Source organism: Cydia amplana, chromosome 8 (genome assembly GCF_948474715.1).
Source record: "Cydia amplana chromosome 8, ilCydAmpl1.1, whole genome shotgun sequence".
Lineage (NCBI taxonomy): Eukaryota > Metazoa > Arthropoda > Insecta > Lepidoptera > Tortricidae > Cydia > Cydia amplana.
In genome coordinates, this window is record NC_086076.1 from 14,304,861 (window position 1) to 14,330,468 (window position 25,608).

A 25,608-nucleotide genomic window follows, 5' to 3' on the forward strand; every position below is an offset into this window, starting at 1 on the left:
CGTAACAAATGCTACAAGATGAGAACTATTAGTGTACAGCAACCTATAAATTTGAAAGTGGTGAAAATCGAATTGGACTTTACACCCTTCGATCCGGAGCCACAGAAAAAGGAGAAGCCGAAGGAAATAATTGTACCCAAGATCAATTATAGCAGAAGACCTTCTGTGGTGCCTCCTCCTCCACCAATCACAAATTACTCGCAACAGGTAAAAATGTGCTGTGAACTTCCTAAACTTGGTCGACCACAGTCCACAATTGGTTTGAAAAACAATGGATTGGATTATAAACTGAAATAGATATCATATCTTAATACACTAAAAAAAAAAAGCTTCAAGCTTCAGCTTACGCGGCTGAAGACGCGGGTTCGATTCCCGCCTCGGCTACTGATAGACTTGAGCACGTTTTATTAAGTGTAGGTATCTATTTCCGTTTATAATTTATATATACTAGTACTAGTAGTGTGACTATTTAAAAAAACAAATCAAAATATTTGAAAAAACAATTTGATTTGTTCCCTAGTTGAATGGATTGGATACTGGAAGCTTACGGTTACGTTTGTACGGTCAGCAGTATGGCCTGAAAAAGCTTCGACTATAGGTAAATATATAACTGTTCAGATGTTCATGGAACGTTAAAATTATGTGTGTTCAGAAACGGGACGTAAGAGAGTTGGTTCAAGACCTGCTGGATGACTTGTATGCGGACCAGCGGGACTGGGGTACCAGCAGTGCTATCGACTACAGCCACGCGTAAGTCACAATTAGAATAAATCCTAAAAATACCTTAGCAATTGCAACCGATTATGAAGTCATTTTTAAATTTGAAAAAAAAATGGTTTTAGTATTTTAAGATATTATGAATGTCTGTTCAAAATCGGACATAAAGTTGTGGTTCAGGATCTGAGCGAGACTAGGGTACATACAGTTTACCAGTTTTGCTCATATGTATAAGCCAACTAGCTTCTGCCCGCGACTTTGTCAGACAGACAGACAGACAGAGTTACTGTCCGTCGCTGCTGTTCAAAGTGGCTGTGTCTCCATTTTCAAATGCTAAGACAATTTACAATGCGTTGACGGTATCTCAAAAAAAGTTGTAGGTAGGTACGTAAACCTTTCATTCTGCGTCTAATAATTTGTTTTGCAATTATTCATTGTTCTGAGCGCATTCCATTCCACAAAAGCGCAATCGAATTCTGAGAGGCATAAGTAATCACTTAGGATATTTCTCTTTGAACATGCCGCCTAACGGGTATATTGTATGAAACAGTAGGTATATACGACGAAGCCTCGCAGGGAGTATTTTATTTAACATAATAAATCTTATCATCGTCATGAAACATAACACAATATTAATTTATTTGCGGCGGCTTCTGACGCGAGGAAAAAACATCAATAAAATTTATTTGATGTAAGTAAGTACCTAATTTCGCTAGGGATGTATCGTGAACCCGTTAGGGTAAATGTAACGAAACCCTAAAAACGGAATAAATCCGAAACTCGTTCAAGTGATAAAAAGCTTATATTTCCAGACGTTGGAAGCGTGGGTGAAGAAAAAACATTTCTTTAATGGATTGATGGTATTTATGCTTTGTAAATACGAGAACGAGGTAATATTTTGTCAATTCGTTATCTTAAAATAACCCAATTTATTAGTTAAGGTATCCCCCTACATAGGTAGGTACCTTTCTTAAAAAAATAAGTGCGATGAACAGCTGAAATATTTATTTTCTCATCCTGTAGGAAGGTTGCGAGCTCGGAAGGTCGACTTGCTTCCTGAAAATAATTACCTAAGTTCAGGTTCTGGTTAACCACAATGCCTAACTGAATTCGACGGCGGGTAACAACAAAAATACTTAGTTTAAGTAAGTTAGCAGAAAAAAAAATATTTATTGTATGGTTATGGGTTTACAAAGGTTGTACAAATTTTTCATGTTCTCCATATCCTGCCTTACAAAGGCGTACAATATTTGGTAAGTTGTCTTAGAACTAAATTCATAGTACTTTTAACAATATATTCGTACCTACAACATGTCGTTAATCAGATACATAGATAGACATATCATACAATTGTACTCAATAACTAACTTCTGATATCGAGCTTTTACTTTTCTCCAGGTATAAAATTATTTAGTTGACAGATTTTTTTATTTATCGTTCCTTGTCTGTCTGATACAACAACGTATAAGGTATTGACGTAATTCTCGGATTTTTGTAAACTATCAGCCATTAGGCCATTACCAATACCTAGGTACTACATATTTATTTTGGTACGAATACCACAGTTTTGATTACATTATTTAACACTTAAACTTAGCGGATTGTCTTGTTTCAATAGTTACGCGATTAAATAGAGTTTAGATTGTAATTAAATAAATTGAAATACCCATAATTCCCATCCGCCTTACCTTAATTAAGTAGGTACTCATTGTTTACTTTAGATCAACATCAGCCGCATCTCTAGCGTCCTCGCAGTCGATTTGCAACGACCACGACGACTCATTCGAGCGAAGTTACTTGGAAGGATTAGGTAAGTACGTGTCGATTCACAATTGATAAAATATCAAATATACAGTTTTCGCTCTGCTCCTCGCGCTGCTGCGATGTTGCCCGCTGCGACCACACCAGGGATGTTGCGAATATCCGCATCCGCATCCGCAACCGCGGAACTTCCGCATTGTTTTCAACCTCCGCATCTGCATCCGCATCCGCAAAATCGATGCGGATTTAATGCGAATGCGGATGTGGAACAGGTCGGTACAGGAACGTCTTAGCATCGGCGTAAGTGCTAGACTGCTAGGTAATTTAGTCATTAACCAAAAAAACCTATTAGAAATTAGCAGTCAAGCGTGAGTGGGACTTAATGTACGGAACCCTTCGAACGCGAGTCCGACTCGCACTTGGCCGGTTTTTTGAAATAAAAATTACTAAAATGTAATATTTGACGTTTTTTATGTACCTTTCTTGACATCCGCATCCGCATCCGCAGATGTGAGCCTTTTAAAATCCGCATCCGCATCCGCATCTGCGGATGTCAAAAAATCGGCATCCGCAACATCCCTGGACCACACACTGCCCTACTCGCGCGATTAATCGCGACGCTCCATACTTGACATACTTAGTTCATATATTGCCGGTCCTTTGACTTGCGCCAAAAAACCGACAAAATAGGGAGCGGTGGGTATGATGAGGAGCATGATGAGCGGAATGAGGAGTAGCGCGGCAACACTACGTCTCTGCCTACTTAAGAATAAGAATAAGAAGGTTTTTATTGTCCACTGTGTACACATATAAACTAAATATTATACTACATTAACTAAATTATTTACACTTCCCTCGCTACTTCCCATGCCACTCGTCTAGTATGTGGTACATGACACGTTTCCGTCTCTTCTTCCGGAAATAATATTTAATATAAATAAATGATTTGTCTGATATAAGTACACACTACACAGCAGGGACTGCTTTTATTCAATCAGTAATGAGGAATGATGAGATTTGGATGAAATAAACGGAATTTTAGATTTACTTTAGGTACAAATAGATCGCTTAACAATTAGAACTATTTATGTAAAAGGGCCTATACATATTTAATTTGAATTCAGTTAAAAATTACGTTGAAATTGAGAGAGAGAAAAAAGTTGTAGAGTGAGCTCTACAAAAGTTTTGTAAATCTTTGCGTTTCACAAATAACTGTACTATCTATTACGCATAAATATAATAGCATAAATTGTTCATTGCCAAAGGGCGTTTTCTAAAATAAATATTGAAAACCTGATTCTCACAGATCCTGGTGTTTTTGGGTTCTTTCAACTCAGAATCACTAGCATATTCAATCCTGATGATAAAAAAAATGTCCCAAAAATTTGTATGAAAATTGTACATTCATACAAGTGAAAAATTTTCTCATACTATAACGTGACGTAATGGAATGGACATTTTGGGACATCTTTTTTTAATGGCGGGATGGAGAATGCTTTCGATTCTGAGTAGAATGAGCCCAAGAATGTCCAGATCTGAAAGAATCAGGTTTTCGATATTTATTTTAGAAAAAGCCCTATAACGTTTAATCAAACTTTATTTTAACAAAATGCAGACGCTGAAGACCTCCAAAAGCAGGCTATCGAGTGGGAAGTGAGACTGCGAGTGGCCGGCGAGCGTCTGGCGCGCGGCGTGCGAGTGCGGGACCGGCTTCGACGACAACAGAAGAGGCTATGCGCCGCCTTCACCGTGCTGCTGCGGCATATCAGTAACTATACTAAATACACTTGTTTACATTATTTAATGTGGGCTATAAAAGTAGATAGTCGAGTGGGTAAGTAGGTTGCGTGTGGCTGGCGCGGTTCGTACGACGGAACCTACCGCGACGACAACAGAAGAGGTCATACAACGCTGGCGCACACTCTCCTGAATATAATATGTACAGCGAGCTGCATAATTAATGGACACCTTATGAATGCATTCATAAAGTGGCCATGCTATTTTGTGGTTCGGTGTACATTATCTACCCAAGCTGGATCAATTACAGAATACCTCTCGAATAATCGTTACTTCTTGCAATTATATCGTTACCGTACATTCAAGCTATTGTACTCTTAAATACTTTGATCACATATAGCAAGAAGGTACTTCTATCAAATCCAAAAGTTAGGTAGGTACAATGAGACTGCATTATGTATAAGGCAAAAGTTACAACTACAAAATTCATTCATGAAGACTTAAAATAGCATTACGCACTTCTAAGCTGACTAAGATCGGCGCCTCGCGTCTAACACGGCACGAGCTCGACACTGACGTACACAGGCAGTTTGCGAAATCGATACACAACGCACACAAGCACGCTGCTTCCAGTCGCCAGGGCGCATGCCCGTGGCAGGTACCACGAAGCTCCCTTCATATCCTTCTCATGCAAACAGGCTACTAGAGTGCATTCAAGTCCTGCGATATGACGAATTTAGGTGTTATCGTGGTACAGGGCCAGCGGTCCCGTCGCTTTATTTCGCGACTTTCCCAGTAAACATCGCATCAGCTGGTCGAATACGCAGTCTCCAATGCTGTCGAGATATGGGGGATAATTCACAATTCCCATCCCGGTTGGTAGTGGTGAAAGTTGGGAATATCGGGAGTGGTGTGTCGAGGTTGAGGATGGTCGCGACCGCAGTGACACTGCAGTGGGTCGCCGACTTGGTGGTAGTGTAGTGATATGCGTGTGTTGTCCAATGTGTGCCTTGGCCAGGACAGATGAGTGCCATCCTCAACTCTCTCCGGAACTTAGCTGCCTCGTCGCGGGCAGGCACAGGTATTTTTAAATTAAATTATAGGGAAATGACCTTTTCTTGTGAAGCCTTTAAAGTTTTTTTATTCGAAGCTACTCTACTGATGCAGCCTTATACTAACTCAACTAAATCTGCTCAGAATTAATATTATTAAAATGTTATGATAATATGAATGAAAAAGGTTTTGAGGTTAAGTATTTATGTTGGGTCTTGTATAAGCCTACAGAGATATATTGTTTATTGCACTTTTCCATAAGTCATGCTGGGTATTAACCTCTACATTAGGTACTTAAAAGTTTTTCATGGGAAATACAAATATCGTGCAGAAACTATAATGTGAATAATGTGAAACAACAATGAAAACAAAATCCTTGGTTAAATAAAATTACCTCGCTCCTTTCCCGATGTAGGTACTTAATTAAAACTTGGTTTCTCGAAGTCAGGTAGAAAGACCAGAAAGGTACTTAAAAAACAACGTACTTATGTCTTATTAAAATGTTTTGATTTCTTGTGTTCGGTTCGCAAATTCTAAGAGACAAGACTTGACCTATAAAATAAATTGGATTAAAATGAAGTGGAAATCCTGAAGAAAGGCCAGGTCAAGAGCACCTTAAACCAGCGAGCGTGTATGAGGAATGTTATGAAAGTAACGGAAGCGAAAGAGGTATGTCAGGATCGTAGAAAATGGAAACCCCTCCGGGAAATAGGCGTGATTATATGTAGGTATGTATGTATGAATTAAGTGGGGGTTAGGGCAAAATTTAATTTTTGTATTGAATTGTTACACGTTTTAAAAAAGGCAATGTCATGAAAATAATCACTCTGAAACTAGAATCCCAAGGTCCTCGGAGACTAGAGAAATCCCAAACTGAAGTTTTCGGATCGACACGTACCGTTTCATGATGCACCGCACCGGAAGTTGAAAAAGTGTTGGACTTTATTATTACCTACCTGCTTATTTTCGTATAAGACGTGTGTATAAACGAGTAAAAGTATTAGCTCTGCGACAAAAAGCTTTAAATACTCAGAAATGGAGATCGGTAAACGAAGTTTTATATATAATAAATAATTAAGCGATACCGCCAGACAGCGACATACAGAAACAATAGGAATGTCGAGTCAAGTTGCGGACCTCCCCGGAATGATAAGGTAGCAACTGTGCATGGATCTGCAGAGTATAACATATTCTTTGGTGGAAAAGCCAGACTAGACGGGACGGCCTGCTTTGTGTCAGCTGTTTGTATTCATTGTGACGCCATCGTCGGTGTCCTGCTTATATTTTCGGCATCGCGGTGTCTTAAGAGGATGCTCTCTTTTTTAACGATGCCTATTTCTAATTAATATTTTATTCTACATTTCACAAAAGAACTTACTTACCTAAAAACTAGCACAAGATAAAGTGCCACAACGATAGAAATAACAAATAACTAAATGAGACGTTCTGCCCGTGACTTCGATGATGGCTGTTAAAAACTATCCTATGTCCTTCCCGGGGCTCATATTTTGTGAAATAAGTAAAAAACAAATAAAACAACGCTCTGATTAACCTTAAGACTCTTGATTAATTTGAAACGTGCCGTTATTATGCATGGCTGTCGTGCATTAAAAATAATATAGGTTTAATACAATGTGAAATGCTATAATAGTGTAAATCATCAATTCATCATAAAAAAAAACAAGAACTAACTCCAAGATGCTCCAAGTCAGATTCATGCGTCAATCAAAATGTCTACTGAATGTTTACGAGTACAACTGATTAAAGTAGGTATATACTTATACGACTCAAACTTCAGCCAACTCAAGTGCGTTTTGCCAGCCAGCCACCAAAAGCACAATAAATGTAATATACATATCTAGTTAAAATACGAGTAGAAAGAGAGACCCTGGCTAAAGAGCATGATAATGAAACCCATGAGGCTACTCTACCCTCTCTACCAGTATGTGCGAGGTGGTGTAGGATATAGGCCGTACCCCAAGAAGCGAACTTGCCGTGACTTTAAGGTCAGATAGATAATGTAAGGCTTAGTATGCTTAGTAATTGGGTAGTGCCATAAAAGGACAAACGTTATAAATAGTTGAAAGTCCGGCGAACAAACTAATCATAATAACTCTGAGCCTGTCGTCTGTTCTATTTTATGTACAATTTAGGTAATAAAATAAACTTCAAGATGTTACCATCCAATGACGAGTCGTCTAAGGCAAAACGAACGGATATACATATATAGAGCTTTTGCTGGCCGGCTTAAATAAACACCGCACAAATGCGGTGACGCCACACTAAGTAACCAACACTTTTAGATTCTCTTCTTACCGTCATACTGTCAGTAAACTTTAGCACAGCTGTATGTACACTATGTACAGCCTCTGAGTATGTAGGTATATGGGTCATTTAGTCAGCCGTGTCTCCTGAGGACATACCCGAAGTTAAGGGCTATTAAAGCCAAATTTTCTGATTGATTGAATCCTTAGCCACATAAATCCTTTTATACTAACCTACTGGAATCGATACATATTTATCTGCACACAAGCTGTTTTTATAAGTTTTTATTTAGTTTCACCTGTCCTGTTTTCTCTATGTTTGTATTCAAATCTAGCAAGCTAAATAATATCCACTTCCCATTATTCGATAGAGCTGAAACTTCACATACTTATGTAAGTTGGGTGACAATGACAATGCAATATTATGGTACCATCGTGCTAATCTGATTGATTCAGACCGGAGGTTGAGGTGGCCAAACGAACTCTGCAACACACACAATATCATTGTGTTTGGGTTTGTTAGAATTGTCTAATGACTATTGTTGCGAACGCAACAATTTTAATCAAATTTCAACAAAACAAATTTAAAGCTTGCATCAAAAATTAAAGTTACAAAAAAGTCTGTGTATGATGACCCATATCTCCGACTTGAACATGTTTATTAAGCCATCAGTCGACGTTTGGTCACCCGTATCAAGCAATTGGAACCTACATTCTTACGACAATTTCAAACTTGAATCTTATAATGCGTGCAGTAGAATTCACATTAGCATTGATTGCAGCGGGCGAGACTGGCGCCCGGTTCGGCTTGACGCCGTCCGGCAGCGAAGGCCCGGGCGAGGGCGGCTACGCGGAATGGCTGCACGCCATGCGGCTAGTCGCGCGGCTGCCCGCCGGCGTGCCGACGCATTTCCGCAAGAAGGTAACATCAAAGTGGATTTTATTAGGTATTTATTATGGACAAAATTACACAAAATGAATTAGTTGTTACGATATTATACGTATTACAGAGATATACTTAGTTATACAGTAAAAGTACACTCGTATACCTATATATAACATAGAAAACGCTCATAACTCAGGAACATACGTTAATGCGTCTTGTACAAGTAATGCCCTTACTGGGATTTTAACCCGAGCCATTCAGCTTCGTAGGTAATAGAGGTTGAGAGTCACTAGCGACTAGGCTAGGACGCCGTTAAAGTAGGTTTGACAAATCCTGTAAAATAAGTATTTAACATGAGTTTTTAATCACTATCGATATTTTACTATTTACTACTTTACTTTAATGTAACAAGAGTCATAGAGCTGCTTAAATTTGGTGTTTCATTAATTTCTGATTGTTTTCAAATAAATACCGCCATACTGGCCATGCCTGGAGAAAAATTGGTTAATTATATTGAAGCCAATTACAGTAAATATCCTTCATTAAACATGCGAAAACATAAATGACGAAAAGGACATTCAACTTTTAATGCCCAAAGCGGTAGATTTTTTACAAGTATCGGTGAAATATCAAAAATACTCATAATTTTCTCTGAAATGTCTCATTATTGGTGCTGCTACTAGGTATATGACGTAAACTTTTGAAACTCATTATTTACTTACGTGAGAAGTTTGATTGCTCCTGTCCACTTATAATTTATTTTTCATAAAGATGAAACAGATTTTTTTTTTCAACGTGATGTTATTCTACTAAGTAATGAAAGATCACTTTATATCGGCAATATTTATAATAATGGCAATAAATTAAGTATGTTACTTACTTTATTGGACTAAGGGTCTCTAAGAACTACTTCCCAAATTAAGGTCAGTGCAATACCTCGAATGAGTGGCCAATTCAAAAGTCCTAAAGTTAAACGATTCGGACTGAATATGTTAGCATATGGGTTAAAACCGTGATATATTGCCGTTTCCATTTAAGGAGCTATAAAACCGAAACGTGAACTGATGTTTTTGATAATTGTGATACGACTATAGTCCTTTACTTGGCAGTAAATGAGTTAATGATACTCGTATCTCTTATCTATATTTATATGTAGGTACTACACTCTGTGGTGTCGCTTAATCAGACTTGTCACCATTTTATGGTGCATTATTACTAAGTTTAAGAACCAAAATATGCTAAAGTGATGACTAAAAGTACCTACCTACGTGGTACCTAGGTACCTACTTATAACAGATTAGGTTTTATGAGCTGTAGACCTCATGGACCATGGGACCGCCAATTATAAAAAAAAACAGAAACAGAATCGAGAAAGTAAATCCATATATACCTAAATATCTAGGAGACCGAGCTTTGCTCGGTAAACATATAAAAACTCAAAAATGCGCGTTTTCGCAGAGATAAGACCTAGCTAGATCGATTTTTCGCTCCCGAAAACCCCCATATAGCAAATTTCATCGAAATCGTTAGAGCCGTTTCCGAGATCCCCGAAATATAAATAAATAAATAAATAAATAAATAAATAAATATTATAGGGACATTCTTACACAAATTGACTAAGCCCCACGGTAAGCTCAAGAAGGCTTGTATTGTGGGTACTCAGACAACGATATATATAATATATATAAATACTTATATACATAGAAAACAACCATGACTCAGGAACAAATATCTGTATCATCATACAAATAAATGCCCTTACCAGGATTCGAACCCGGGACCATCGGCTTCACAGGCAGGGTCACTACCCACTAGGCCAGACCGGTCGTCAAATATATATGTATATAAATAAATAAATATACAAGAATTGCTCGTTTAAAGGTATTAGATAGATAGATAGATAGATAGATTATCGCCGTCATATAGCTAAATTCAAATTTTGACGAGAATAGGTATAATGAAATGCGACCGAGTTGACCGAGTCAATCAAAGTCAAGTCAATTCAAACGTACATATTGTGAAGAGGAGAGCAGCCGGACAGCTGGACATACGAAATAATTTTTGCCCGAGCTGAAACGGGGATAAGTACTTCGTGCTCGATTGGCAAATTATGTATATAAATCGAGATAAAATTCAATTGAACATTAAGTTTTTTCGTACGTAAAAGAACAGATTACGTTATCAGGGAGTTATTGGATTCGCATTAAGGATTTACAGATCACAAACTTTGCGCATCAGTGCTGACGCGCTGAGCAATTTGATCCTTAGGCTTTGGTTTTTAAAAGTACCTTGAATACGGTACGAATGCCAATGCTTTACACTTAAAATGTTAATTCATTGATTTTCTGGAATGCATAATCTGCAGTGTCTGCAGAAGACATGAAAAAAGTTCTTATCGCATAGGCCGGTGATCTACAGAAGCCAACAAAATAGGAGGCAGTGTAAATCTGTATGGATCTTTGGGAACAGCAATAATTAATACCTGGGCGCTGGGCGTTTATATAATGAACGTTTTTCATACGGCCACACTGGGATTATCGCGATAATCAACGGCGTTTCCCTTTAGTGTGGCCCTGCCATAAGATAGAAAGCAAACACTACGAGTAAGTAGTCAACAATTTTCGTACCCTTATGACGGTGACAAATAAATAACCCACCAAAAGCAAAATTCACCTGAATTTTGCTTTGTTGAGAAAATATATTCCTACTTAAAGAAATTGTTTGCGTACAAAATTCAAGTACCAAAACACGAAAAGGTCAATAATACATCCAATCAATCATTCTCCCGATGTCGACGTTCGACACTTACCACATACAGGTACATGTAGGTACATGTAGGTACGTACTACACTACGTCCTCATATAGGTACAGGATGTTTTTGTAACGATTAGACATACTGTGTGCGATGTAGTATAGGTATTTACTAGATGAATGGTTATGTATTTAGTATCGACATAATTTAACTCGCAGCCTGCCTAAGCTCTTGAAAATAATCACCTGTATTATTATTTTTTTAAATAAAGGTCTTCATCAGATCTAAAAATACATAAGTATTACACAAATTGTGACTCTCTATATTTAGAACCAATACAAATTCGTGCGTCACAAAAATTGAGGGAGGTTGTTTATTTATTAATGCGTGGATTAATGTAAGGTTTCCCGAACGCTTGTATAATAAATGTGTTTTGCCGAAAGATTATTTTGGTCCGAGATCAAAGAACGTACCTACCTAATTAATTACAGTAGTACAATACATACCTATAGATTGTGGCAATAATGCCTAAACATTAGTTCTGTTTATGAGTATATAAATAAGAATCTACTCAAATGTTATTGACTAACGAGTGTGAATCGAGAGTAGATTTATAAGGACCAACCTGGGCCCAACATAGTTTTGAACACATTGATATAGATTGAACATAATCTTATCGTATGCTACTATTTATCATTGAGTTATTTACGTGCTGCGCGGGTCATTAAATAAAATAGCCGGAGAGCTAGCCACGTAAATAGGTATGCAATTTATAGAGCAACGAAACCCCTATAAAATGCCAGGTGTTTTAATTGGGGGAAAAGTAGTGCCAGGTGACTTACAAGATTTCGCGAAATAGTACCAAAATAGGTTTGCAATGTATAGAGCAACGAAATCTTTCTAGTTAGTGTGCCATACTATCATTATTAATTAATCCGGGCGCCTGGCAGCTGTCTAGCGGTGGGTGCGGGAATATTTGTGCCTGTATTTTTGCACACACGATTTTGAAGGTCCACTCTAATGAAAAAGTAAAGGCCCAGACCTCTATAAATAAGACAACTTTGGCACTTTTTACCGCACCTTGTAAGTCACCTGGCACCTCGGTCATCGGGGGAAAAGTATTTCCCCCGATTAAAACGCCTGACATTTTTAAATTTGAATTTAATACATAATATGCTATAATATTACACCAAAATCAGAGCTCTATAAATTGCACACCTTCAATTGATTTTACAACCCCTTTGTTGCCCATCCACTCCCACACCCACCGCTAAACAGCTGCCAGGCGCCCCGATTAATAAATAATGATAGTATGGCACACTAACTAGAAAGATTTCGTTGCTCTATATATGCAAACCTATTTTGGTACTTTTTCGCGAAATCTTGTAAGTCACCTGGCACTACTTTTCCCCCAATTAAAACGCCTGGCATTTTTATATTTGAATTAAATACATAATTAGCTATTATTGCACACCAAAATCAGAGCTCTATAAATTGCACACCTTCAATAGATTTTACAACCACTTTGTTGCCCATCCACTCCCACACCCACCGCTAAACAGCTGCCAGGCGCCCGGATTAATTAATAATGATAGTATGGCATACTAACTAGAAAGATTTCGTTGCTCTGGGTATACATTGCAAACCTATTTTGGTACTATTTCGCGAAATCTTGTAAGTCACCTGGCACTACTTTTCCCCTAATTAAAACGCCTGGCATTTTTATATTTGAATTAAATACATAATAAGCTATTATATCACACCAAAATCAGAGCTCTATAAATTGCACACCTTCAATTGATTTTACAACCACTTTGTTGCCCATTCACTCCCGCACCCACCGCTAAACAGCTGCCAGGCGCCCGGATTAATTAATAATGATAGTATGGCACACTAACTAGAAAGATTTCGTTGCTCTAGGTTGCAAACCTACTTTGGTACTATTTCGCGAAATCTTGTAAGTCACCTGGCACTACTTTTCACCCAATTAAAACGCCTGGCATTTTTTAATTTGAATTAAATACATAATAAGCTATTATATCACACCAAAATCAGAGCTCTATAAATTGCACACCTTCGATTGATTTTACAACCCCTTTGTTGCCCAACCACTCCCGCACCCACCGCTAGACATCTGCCAGGCGCCCGGATTAATTAATAATGATAGTATGGCATAATAACTAGAGGGGTTTTGTTGCTCTATAAATTGCATACCTATTTACGTGGCTAGCTCTTAGACCAAAATGGTTTCTTTGTAGTCTAATGAATTTGTGTTTTCTACAGCTATGGATAACCCTGGCAGACCGGCACCTGACCGCGCGAGACATAGACTGGCCAGTGGCGGAGCGCGCGTGCTTCCGCGGCACAGCGCAGCCCGATGACACGGAGCTCGGGGCGCAGATCATCAAGGTATCTGAGTTGTGTGCTGAACATTATGCTGACCGGCACCTGACCGCTGGTCAGAGTGACCAGTAACAGAGTGCGTGCTTCTACGGTTCCAGTAGCTACGTTTGTTTGGCCATCTTGAACGTGCGGGGGACATCGAAAGGCTAATGACATATATCGTATACTTTCGCCGCAAAGACATGACACAAGAAACACATGACACGGAGCTCGGAGCTCAGGTTATCAAGGTTATTTGCTGATCCACTCTCCGTGATCGACATCAGATTATAGAAGAAGTTAACTACTACGTCTCTCGTTCTCGTCTACGTCTCTAAGCTTAATAATATTTTCGCTGCTCGAGAAATTTCGCTAAAACTCAGTTAAAGGCTACATACTTATCATAGCACTGCGTCACATCAAATTAAGTTAGATACCTACGCCGCAGTAAATAGAGCGATAAAAACTCTCGTAAAACCGTTTATTTGTCGAGGAATGACAATTTGTCCGGAAATTGCACTAGAACGTTTACGGTTTGTCAATATATTTAAATACGGCCGAGACTGCAAGGGTGGTAATAAAATAAAGTACAATTTGCTTTATAGGATTTGCACCGGACGGGTTGCTCGCTTTTCTGCGGAACGGAAGGCCGGGAGAACCAAGCTATGCTACGCCGAGTTCTGTTGGCCTACGCAAGGTAACTAGATGGTATCGTTTTTGTTGTTCTCATTTTTAGGGTTCCGTAGCCAAATGGCAAAAAACGGAACCCTTATAGATTCGTCATGTCTGTCTGTCTATCTGTCTGTCTGTCTGTCTGTCTGTCTGTCCGTCTGTCTGTCCGTCTAAGAACTATACTGTTGAAACTTGGTAAGTAGATGTATTCTGTGAACCGCATTAAGATTTTCACACAAAAATAGAAAAAAAACAATAAATTTTTGGGGTTCCCCATACTTCGAACTGAAACTCAAAATTTTTTTTTTCATCAAACCCATACGTGTGGGGTATCTATGGATAGGTCTTCAAAAATGATATTGAGGTTCCTAATATAATTTTTTTCTAAACTGAATAGTTTGCGCGAGAGACACTTCCAAAGTGGTAAAATGTGTGTCCCCCCCCCCCCCCTAACTTCTAAAATAAGAGAATGATAAAACTAAAAAAATATATGATGTACATTACCATGTAAACTTCCACCGAAAATTGGTTTGAACGAGAGAGCAAGTAGTTTTTTTTAATACGTCATAAATCGCCTAAATACGGAACCCTTCATGGGCGAGTCCGACTCGCACTTGGCCGCTTTTTTATTTTTTTATTCCTGTCGCAAACATTTATAAATATTATTTTGCTAATTATCTTTTACAGATGGAACAAAGACGTCGGCTACTGCCAAGGTTTCAATATGTTAGCAGCAATCATTTTAGAAGTTATGGACAAATCGGAGTCCGAGTCGTTGAAGGTTGGTCACCTACTTTTGCCTAATTGTAACCTATAACTATCAATCAGCAATTTTCGTCATAGAAACGGCTAAATGCCTAACTCTCATCTAAGGCTACTAATGATAGTATGGACTTAAAATTTTTATTGGAAACTATCCTTAATATTTACAGTTATTCGCTTACTCTGCTCCATTTTTCACAGCAGAATGTATAGTGCGATCTTCAGAGTACTTTTAACAATTAAATGAGCGTTAAAATAGAAGTTACGGCTGTTCTTCGAGATGCACTTAACCTGTCGAATCCCACGATATGACGTCACCATAAGCGTTCTGGCTCATATATGAGCCGTGCATGGGAGCTGACAGATTAATTAACTATAACGTATCTTTAAAGGTAATGATATACTTAGTGGAAGCAGTGCTTCCCGAGGGCTATTTCGCAGACGACCTCCGAGGCCTGTCGGCCGACATGGCAGCCTTCAGAGACTTGCTGAGGTTGCGTTTGCCTCGGCTCGCTAACCACATGGACCACTTGCAAAGGATATCTGACGGTATGCATGGTATTGATACTAATTACCAGAGCTCGATTTTTCACGGCAAAACAAAACACTAGCGTAATCTAGCCAGTGCTTGAAATATTATTTTATCGATATCGAGTATTACTAGAGTATATGACAGGTATTGCCTCAATACATTTTTAGGGTTCCGTAGTCAACTAGGAACCCTTATAGTTTCGCCATGTCTGTCCGTCCGGCCGTCCGTCCGTCCGTCCATCCGCGGATAATCTCAGTGACCGTTAGTGCTACAACGCTGAAATTTGGTATGAGTATGTATATTTTCCACGCCGAAAAAGTGGTACAATAAAATCTAAGAAAAAAAGTTTTTTTGGGGTACCTCCCATGTGCCTCCCGTACACGTGAAGTGGGGGAATTTTTTTTTTTCGCCCCAACCCTACTGTGTGGGGTGTCGTTGGATTGGTCTCTTAAAAAGAATATGAGTCTTCTAAAACCATTTTTTTGATCAAATTAGTTGTTTTGTAACTAAATGCTATTCATTGCACCCTTTAAAAGAATTAATTTCACAGTATCTATCTACCTAAAGGTGGCTAGTAACTAACAGTGGCTAGTAATTGCAATTTTACCCTATTTATTATATAGGTAAGTAATAAAATAACTTTTCATTTTAGCTTTGCCATAGTCGAGCAACAAAGAGGTAGGTCTGCATGTACAACTTAGAACGAAGTAACTATACCACCTCATACAAATGTTTTTATTACATATTTATTTTATTTGGTGACGTATTTTCTTCTAGTACTGAATTATCGATGTCGATAAAATATTGTTTCTATCACTGGCTAGATTCCGATAGTGTTTTGTTTTGTCGTGAAAAATCCGAGCTCTGCTAATTACCTACCTAAGACAATTGGTATAATATAATTTTCAATGACAATTTACTCGCATTCAGGGCTATTCAATTATTAACAATTCGCTTCTATTACTTACCAAATATCTGGACGGCTGATTTATTATCGCATGCCTAGTTTGAATGATAAATGTAGGTATCTTTTTGTTTGATTCATATGCCTAATAAATCTAACCGAACTGAATAATCACGTTCACTTATAATCGATTATTGGGCGAATTGGTTGTCGCTAAATACAGTTCCTGATAAATAAATTTAGATTACCAATAAAGTCTTTAATGTATTTATAAATCTAACGTTGGACAAGTTCAAGGCAAAAAAAAATTGAACTCAAGAGTTGCTTTGAAATAATTAATGACTTTTTATACACATGAATTTTTATACATATTATTTCCATTTTTTTCCAGGTGGAGGAGTAGAACCCCCATTGCCTGATGTCTTCACAATGCAATGGTTTCTTACCCTGTATGCCACGTGGCTACCTCGAGAATCCCTCTTGAGAATTTGGGACCTCATTTTATTAGATGGAAATGAAATCCTGCTGCTCACTGCCCTGGCTATTTGGGATATGCTTCAGGAGTAAGTATTAATCACGTATTAATCATGATATTTTTTCTCGTAGATCTCTAATACCTAATTAAGGAAAAGCTCCGAGCTACTTGGCGTTTTTTATTGTTACACTATACCTCTCGCGTTGAATGATGAAAAACGTCCAGAAGCTAAGAGCTTTCCCTTAAATTAGGTTTACTCTAACTTGAAAAACGTTGAGATACCCCAAGATAAATAACACACATAATGTTCAAATTTAGGACAACATTCGGGATTAGTTGTCAAGCGGACCCCTGGCTCCCGTGAGCCGTGGCAAAATGGTTAACGCTAAGAAGGTGGTGATGATATTTAAAATATTGAATGAAAATATTTTGCCCCTGTTACTCTTACCGACTCAAACAGCTGCGACTCATAATAAACCAACTTTTCTTCCACAGCCGCATCCTCTCAGCCCGTTCCGCGGACGAGTTCTACAGCTGCGACTCATGATAAACCAACTTTTCTTCCACAGCCGCATCCTGTCAGCCCGTTCCGCGGACGAGTTCTACAGCTGCGACTCATGATAAACCAACTTTTCTTCCACAGCCGCATCCTGTCAGCCCGTTCCGCGGACGAGTTCTACAGCTGCGACTCATGATAAACCAACTTTTCTTCCACAGCCGCATCCTGTCAGCCCGTTCCGCGGACGAGTTCTACAGCTGCATGGGTGGCGGCGCCGGTGCCGTGTGGGAGGCTGGCGAGGCTCTGGTGGCAAGGGTGGTGGCCTTCGGCTCCGTTCCCGAGCTCCCGAGGCTACGCAGTCTGCATAGATACAGGGTTACACCGCCCGCCCCGCCGGCTGCTCCGGTGCAACCGCCTTTACATTCGGCGGTAATTATCCTTCCTCAATGACTCCAAATACTTATAGGTACACAAATATGATCGGATACATTCTAAAGGAACCTATTGTTCACTTGGATTTTCTGATCCCTTATCACAAAAGTTAGCCACTAGCTAACTAGTTTTTGCAGAAACGAACGCCTACTGACTTTCTTGAACTGTAAAATTTATAATCACAGAACTAGTAATAAGGTACTTATTCCTCTTTAGATAGATAGAAATTTAGATTAGAGATAGATAGATATTCCTCTTTAATGTATTCCGTGTTTATAATATAAGTAGGTACGTAATTATTTATGCAGATGCAGTCGATGACGAAGAGAGGGCTGCGCCTGTTTTATTCAGAAGACGAGGGCGACTCAAGCGATGACGGGAATAAAATGGCGCTAGCAACGGTAATACTTATTTTCATTATTTACGTACTACAAAATCCGTAGGTAATATTCCGTAATTCATTCTGAATTTGAATAGTGATTTATTTGTAAAATGGTTTGTAGGTTATTCCAAGACGAGACGACCGTTTGGGTGCTGGCGATAGACTGTCATTGGATATCGGTGCTCTGAAAAGGCAGTACGCGAGGTTGAGGGAGCGGCAGCGACAAGCGCATGTCATCCTAGCAGCGGCTTGCGCCAGACATGCCGCAGGTACTCGATCATACAAAACATCTAAAACTTATATTATGTTTTGCTTGAAATGCGATTATATTATTCATTATTTATTTACAGTGGGAGTGCCGACTTCCCCAACGTCGCTTACAGTCAATAATCTTCTATTGGGAAAAAGTGCAATTGTAAGCTCGCGGGGCAGGAGACTCGGGCCGCCGCCCGGCGCTGTGCCCCCCTCGCGACAAGCGCTCGCCTCGAGGGAAAAGTCACCCCCACGAGCCCGCTCTAACGACACCATTAGTTGGAACGAAGAAAAAAGTCGTAAATCACTTAGCCGGCGAAATTCTGTCAAATGGAAAGATATTAAGAAAGATAAGACTGTAGAAAAAGGTAGAAAGGCATCTATTGATTTCGATGAGGCTGGTGATGGAATCATAGTTTCGGAACGCGAAGCAGATGAAATGATTGCTTCATTGAGATCGCGCAGCTCTAGTGAAAGTTCGTCATATTCTTCACACTCGGGATCCAGTACTGACACTAGCCTGTGCGATGACAACGAACGTGGTAGTGACTCGGAACCGGAAATACAAGACGACAATAAAGTAAAAGTCAAATCTAGTTCAAAAGAACCAAAAAAAACATCGTCATCGCTTTCAAAAGATACAGTTTTATCTCACTCGCCTAGTTTAAAAGAATCTAAGCTATCTCCTAGTTGTTTTTCGAAAGATACATACGTTCGATCTCCGAGTATTAAGGAAACACAAATTTCTCCTTGTACTCTTAAAAAAGACACATCGTTCCATCTTACGGAATCAAAACCTTCGCCATGTAAATTTACTAAAGATACAGAATACCTTCACTCACCTATTTCAAAAGAATCTAGAATTTCTCCTGTTAGCACTGCAAAAGACAACAAAAATATCCTCCCAACCAAAATAAAAGACTCTAAAACTACACCATCAAAAGAACAAAATCAAATAATGCCATCAGAAATGACTGTAATTGATTACCTACATTCTGCAGCAGGTGAACCATTAAGAAATTATATCGATGGTTTCGACAGCAAGCGAAGTGACAATTTGTTAGGTTGCACTGAATTGGACAATTATAAAATATTAAGTCCTTACAAAAGTAAATCTCCATATTCAGACCACGGTTCTGAGAAAGGGGAAGTTCTAATGAGACTGAAGTCTGAAGAATACACCAGAAGCACTGAATCAATTCGATCATCAAAGCCACCCAAGAATCTGACTGACCTCAGTCCTATCGATTTGTCTCCATGTAATTTTGAAACAGGCTTTAAGTCTCCCTATACATACGATTATGAAAGTAATTTTAAGAGACCTTCTACTTCTAAATTAGATATAAGTGCTAGGCCACCAGATATTATTGATAGTCTGACAATGTATCCAAATTTTGTGCCTGATATAGATTTATCTGATAAAAATGTTTCTGACATCGATAGCCCACCGAGAAGCCCCGGTGCTGAGAGTATCGTAGTGAGCGAAGATGAGCCACCCATACCACTGAGAATTGATAAATACTTTGAGCACAGTCCTGAGTTTTTTGGAGCCCGTGTTACAGATCCTAATAATTCTGAAATACCTAATAGGAGGGCTGCTAAGAGGTTATCACGGGTACCAAAGAAACCTGACTCCTTGACACTAAAGAGTAACCATAATGATGCAATTCTGCAGAGTGAAGTAGAAAGAGCGTCATCGCTGCCGCAAAGTCATAGTTTTTCAAAGAAAACCAGTATCAGCCCGGATATTAATAATCAGCACAAAATGAACACTAGTGAAATTTCATATGAAGAACATAGTAAAATACAAAATATAAAACAATACAGCGTAGAAAAAACTCCTGAAGCTAAAACATTCTCCCCCAAAGACTATGTTCTTAGATCTGGTCGCAAAAATAGCGAAAGAGCTCTGCAAATCATTCAAGAAAATTCGAAAATACTAAGCAGAATTCTAACGAAACAAAATATGTCTGATATTACAACTAAAACACATGAAACAAAAAGTTCGGAAAACCTGGTTGATGCTATTAAACCCGCTGGATCTGACGTTGGTACCGTAGAACCAAATTTTACTGATTGCTCCTTCCTAAAGGAATCTACGTCGGATTCTTTGATTGTTCATAGGAAAAAAAACGTTGACAGTGAAGCAAACGAAAAAAATGATTTCGTAAGGATTAGACCAATATCCATAGATGATCCATTTTCATTAGAAATACGAGAGGGTATTGCACGTAATCCAGAATTTAGCATCATGAAATGTATGAAATCGCCTAGCAGTGAATGTCTAGGCAATAAAACTGATCATTACGGTTGGGAAAACAAAGGCTTCCTGGCGAAATGCGATTTTAAAAATCTTTTAAACAAGCCAGAAAAATATGAATTCGATTACACAAATACTATGAAGACTCCGGATCAAACAGCACGTCTTGTCGTTTCAAGCAATGAACCTAAACGTTCTTCGATTTCCGAATGGGCTCAAAATTCCGGCCCCGGAGAGTCAAAAGCCTCTGTAACTTTACCGTCATCATCAGAAATAAAAGATACATCAACGTACGAACGTCGATTTATGTCTGATGACTACAACTATCCGCTTTCTACCAAATACAACGACTTTGTTTTATCTAAAGCCAGCGATATTTGTAGCAAGACGGTAGGCCAAGGCCCGAAAATTTGCGATAGTTTAATAAAGACTGACAACAGCCAAGTAAGTGAGTTCGCTAACGTAGTAACTTCCTCTATTAGCTTCACCTATGAACCTTATTCAGCTGATGATGATTCCCCGTGTGGTGCAAAAAGTAACTCGAGTGATACATTGTGTCAAATTGCTTCACTGGATCAAGTATCTACTCCTATTTCACCAAAAATCTTTCCAAATAGGGAAACCCCTACAAATCCCAAAGAATACTTGGAGAAGAGTGATAAATTCAAATTGGAATCGGATGACACTTGCAGTGCTATAACGTCTCTGATCGAGACTGACACTTTGTCTTCGTTGTCCTACCCAAGGAGTCCGTCTACTGGCTCGTATCACCCGTTCCCCACTCGTCCAGCAATGCGATTGCCCAAAGAGCTCGGAGTTCGACTGGGCATGTATCCTAAGGATACTGTTAACTCACCCCCAAAATAGTTATAGACAAAATAGCGTTAAATGATTAATAGTAACTATTGTTAAAGAGAAATGTATTATGTCGTTCTATTGCATTTTATTGACTTGTACTGGTATTTGAGAATAATTTTGTGTTTTGAATGGTTTTCTGTTTTAGATTATGTACAATTTATATGTTTGTAATGCATTGATTAGGTAAATTTAAATTTTAAACTATTTTAGATTTAATGTTTGATTTGATAATTAATAGGGAATACCTACATAGTTTTACGAATAATTTATTAAAGTTGGATTAAAATAATCCAGACGTTTTCCGATGACATCGCGTGATGTTTTGGATCGAGCTCCTCAGTCAGACGTATGCACCTTAGTTAGTACCTAGCTCCTCTGAACTTTTAAGGTCAGGAACTGATTATTTGCCGTTATAAATAAGAGCACATGACTACACACACATTACTATTGATAATATAAGAATGGCTTCGCTTGTATTTACGTATAAGCGTCAGGAATCTGTTGTATATGAACATAGGTTGTAGCAGTAAGCCGTTCACCTATTTGAGCTAGAAACAAAACAAACTCGTTGCCTTGACTCTATTTTAACGTAACGTATAGTAAAATAATAATTCTTTGCAATATGAAATATTTGTATAATAATAAGATAGATAGATTACTTGTTCGAAGTCAATGGAATTTTATGGCAATTAAAATTGTTTATACCGCTATAGAGTGAGGTCCTGTCATTGCAGAATAAGAGAAGTTTTGTTGTTAGAGGGAAATATTTATTCTACAGCAATATTGACAAAATATACATATTATTATGCGACCGCTTGTCTTTGTTTTAATCTTAAAACTATATTGTAATAAATATATGATCAGAAGTCATCAAGGACCGGAGGGCACGTACAGACGAGGTGCTTATCGCCGTACATATCGTCAATACGACTCACTGTTGGCCAAATCTTCGTCTCACCTTTCACGAACGGCTGCGCAAGTAATAAATCCATTAGCACCTATTATTTATTAAATTATACAACGGGACTTAATCGCGTACCTATCTAAGTTTTAAGATTTACCTCCGACGTTTCGAAGACGGTGTTGTCCTCGTGGTCTCAGAGAAGACATATAAATTTTAAAAATTAGATACGCGATTAATCGACTTAAGTCCCGTTGTTGTATAATTTAATAATGTGTAAAAATCGTGAAAGTTTAAATCCTACCTATTATTTAATTGCATCGGTAATTTATAAAAAAAACTTAAGTTAAGTAGGTCCCGCTAATGCAAAGCTATGGTGAGCGTACCTCAAACCCCTCCGATTTGGTCTTCTTACAATTTATTGAGGGTGTGTTTAGTTGGTACATAAGAGACATTAGAATTTAGAATTCAAATGTTTATCCAGTCAGTATCGGTGAAAAAACACATTAAAAAAGCTCATTTAGACGGTGCGAGAACTCGCATGCGAGTTTCATTACATTGCGTTATTTGATCGGTCGGCTGAATTGTTGTATCCTCAATGGTCCGCAATGTACTTAACTAAAATCGTATATGAGTTCGCGCGCCGTCTAATTGAGCCCTAAAATTAGGGTGACAGCTATAGTATATAGTTATTGGCCAGTATTTATAGTAATTGGCCACTCGCCACTCTTAATAATTGATAATTACTACATATATGTTCCGGGTTTTATATGATACGAGTATCAGTTGTACTCACAGCAGGGAATGCAGCTTGAGCTCTGCTGTAAGGCCTATTCCAGTCTTCTGATATCACAGCTTCTTGAGTATGTGGCGCCATCTACAAATGGTATTTACAAAGACTATCAGACAACTCAAAAATATGACATGTTTAATGCAATTTAGTAGAAAGGTAGGAACTGTAAAAATCTAGATGTTCAACTGTTTTCTACAAAAGGTTTATTTTCGTTTGAAACTTAATGATGCATTTGGGAAAACTTGTTTTTGTACTAACTTCTAAAGAAAAGACGCTTAGCACGAGGCATTTCGTTCATTGACCCGCTTTTCCTATCTCTATCGCACGCGCATAATTGTAGGTGTACTGTTTCGCTCATGATGCCGGCGGTCAATACACTATGCGAGTTGGACAGCAATATATTAATTATGTGCATGCGATAGCGATAGGAACAGGCGAGTCAAGGTACCTACGAAATTCCTCGTGCGACCTTTCTTTAGCCTGCACCCTTATTACCTATACAATAAGGTTTACTGTATAATATCAAGCATAAAGCAAACCTTCAGCGGATTTAACCGTTTATCCATGACTCCGTCCTCTATGTCTTTGATTTCTTTTCTAATTTGGATGAGCGCCTCGCAGAACCGGTCGAGTTCCTGCAGATCCTCGGATTCCGTAGGCTCTATCATCAGAGTCCCAGCTACCGGCCAAGACATGGTTGGGGCGTGGAATCCTGGAAAAGGAGAGATTGTTCAAATGAAATAGACGGTATAGGTGAACCAGGATCTATTGAGGGTGCGCCATGTTGCGGTATTTCACTGGAACTAATTTTTTCATACTACACTGAATTGTCACCCTATACATGAGAATAACAGCGCCCTCTTGACAATTATCATATATTACTGGTCAGGCTATACTTAGTTCGCTAATCGGCAAGTTCATGTAACCACATGTGACTTATGTCTTTAAGAGAAAATTTGAGCCATGCACATTTTTTAGTTTTTGTTAATTTTTCGGTTAAAAAAAGTAAAGTGATCGCAGACCTATCGAGGTGAAAGAGAAAAATAGCATAAAGTGGAGCACTTGATCCGAAGCAGTAACGACTCTTCAATCACTCAACACTCGATCAAAAATTTTTGTGTCGAAGATAAAGGTTGGTACAATATTATCGTTTTAGATAGATACTTAGCATTACTTACCAAAGTCCATCAATCTCTTCGCGATATCACCGGGCTCGATGTTAGCAGTTTTCTTAAGGTCTCTCACGTCGATGATGAACTCGTGCGCCACCAGCCCCCTCTCACCCTTATACAGGGTTTTGTAATGGCCCTCGAGCCTCCGAGACATGTAGTTCGCGTTCAGGATTGCCACTTGAGTCGCGCGCTTTAGGCCTTTAGGGCCCATCATCTGGAATAGCATGGATTTAGAATTTAACACACGAGTTGAAGGCAAGTTTTCGAACATTCTAGTCAGAAAAGTGCAGGCTCCCTTTTCCACACACACACACACTTGAATGAGATAATCCGCAAGTCTCTGTCCACAGTTGCATTACTTGAATTACCAGATATGACAGCAATAGATCAAACGGGATTCAATACCGTGGAGGGCTTTGAGATTGGGAAGGATGCCTATGTGGAGCGCTTCTTGCATAAATACAACAGCTACCTACTTGTTGGCGGCAACTTTCATTTAACATCAAATCTGACCTTTTTTTTTCCATAATATACTTACTTACCTTGATATAAGCCCAGGAAATCGGCAAGATGGCTGAAGAACCATAGGGAGCCGCGCTCACTGAACCAAAACTGTGCGCCGCGTCACCCAAGTCCGCCAGAGGGTCCACAACTGGATGTGAAGGCAGGAAAGGCGCTAGGTGAGCTTTTCTGCAAATATTAGTTTTAAACACAAAGGCCATTTTATTCAGCCATTCCATCCACAGCTCTTCGTCGGTTTAGATATTTTTTCTATTGAGTACTTACACTCCAATGGGTCCCATGCCTGGCCCGCCACCGCCGTGGGGGATACAGAAGGTCTTATGCAGGTTAAGATGGGATACATCGCTGCCGTAATCTCCTGGACGACATAGACCAACCTGCCGTAACATTTGAACTATTACAACATTATTAAGATTATTAGGAAGATCGAAACCGGAACGTAAAAATACTACGTGGTTCATATTCTTCTTTAGCAAGTCTTCTCGAAATTCAAGCATTCACTAAGATTTCTGATAGCACAATCAATAGAAACAGTGCCATAATACATATAGCAGTTTCACTATGTCGTATTGACAACCTACCTTACCATACATGCATTTTTTAATAATGATACATTGATTGATTGCTAAGCAACGGCGA

At 38.8% G+C, this 25,608-nt stretch overlaps 2 protein-coding genes across 2 annotated transcripts in view; one reads left to right on the forward strand and one right to left on the reverse strand.

The window, feature by feature from the left end:
- Positions 1 to 22,393, forward strand: LOC134650324 (uncharacterized). The gene is made up of 14 exons (XM_063505284.1): positions 1 to 207; positions 653 to 750; positions 2,439 to 2,527; positions 4,094 to 4,246; positions 8,315 to 8,454; positions 13,455 to 13,580; positions 14,159 to 14,250; positions 14,913 to 15,006; positions 15,380 to 15,536; positions 16,815 to 16,986; positions 17,616 to 17,826; positions 18,138 to 18,230; positions 18,333 to 18,480; positions 18,562 to 22,393. Exons 1-14 carry the CDS (start codon positions 19 to 21, stop codon positions 21,588 to 21,590), a joined length of 4,791 nt encoding a protein of 1,596 aa, XP_063361354.1. The 5' UTR covers positions 1 to 18; the 3' UTR covers positions 21,591 to 22,393.
- LOC134650182 (glycine dehydrogenase (decarboxylating), mitochondrial) overlaps positions 22,327 to 25,608 on the reverse strand; it is a 10,070-nt gene continuing 6,788 nt past the window's right edge. The window contains exons 13-18 of the mRNA XM_063505088.1: positions 25,234 to 25,346; positions 24,990 to 25,137; positions 24,454 to 24,661; positions 23,815 to 23,987; positions 23,279 to 23,359; positions 22,327 to 22,552 (exon numbers count right to left, since the gene is read on the reverse strand). Of these exons, the coding sequence (XP_063361158.1) occupies positions 22,442 to 22,552; positions 23,279 to 23,359; positions 23,815 to 23,987; positions 24,454 to 24,661; positions 24,990 to 25,137; positions 25,234 to 25,346 (834 nt within the window). The 3' untranslated portion in view covers positions 22,327 to 22,441. The remainder of the gene's footprint in view (positions 22,553 to 23,278; positions 23,360 to 23,814; positions 23,988 to 24,453; positions 24,662 to 24,989; positions 25,138 to 25,233; positions 25,347 to 25,608) is intronic.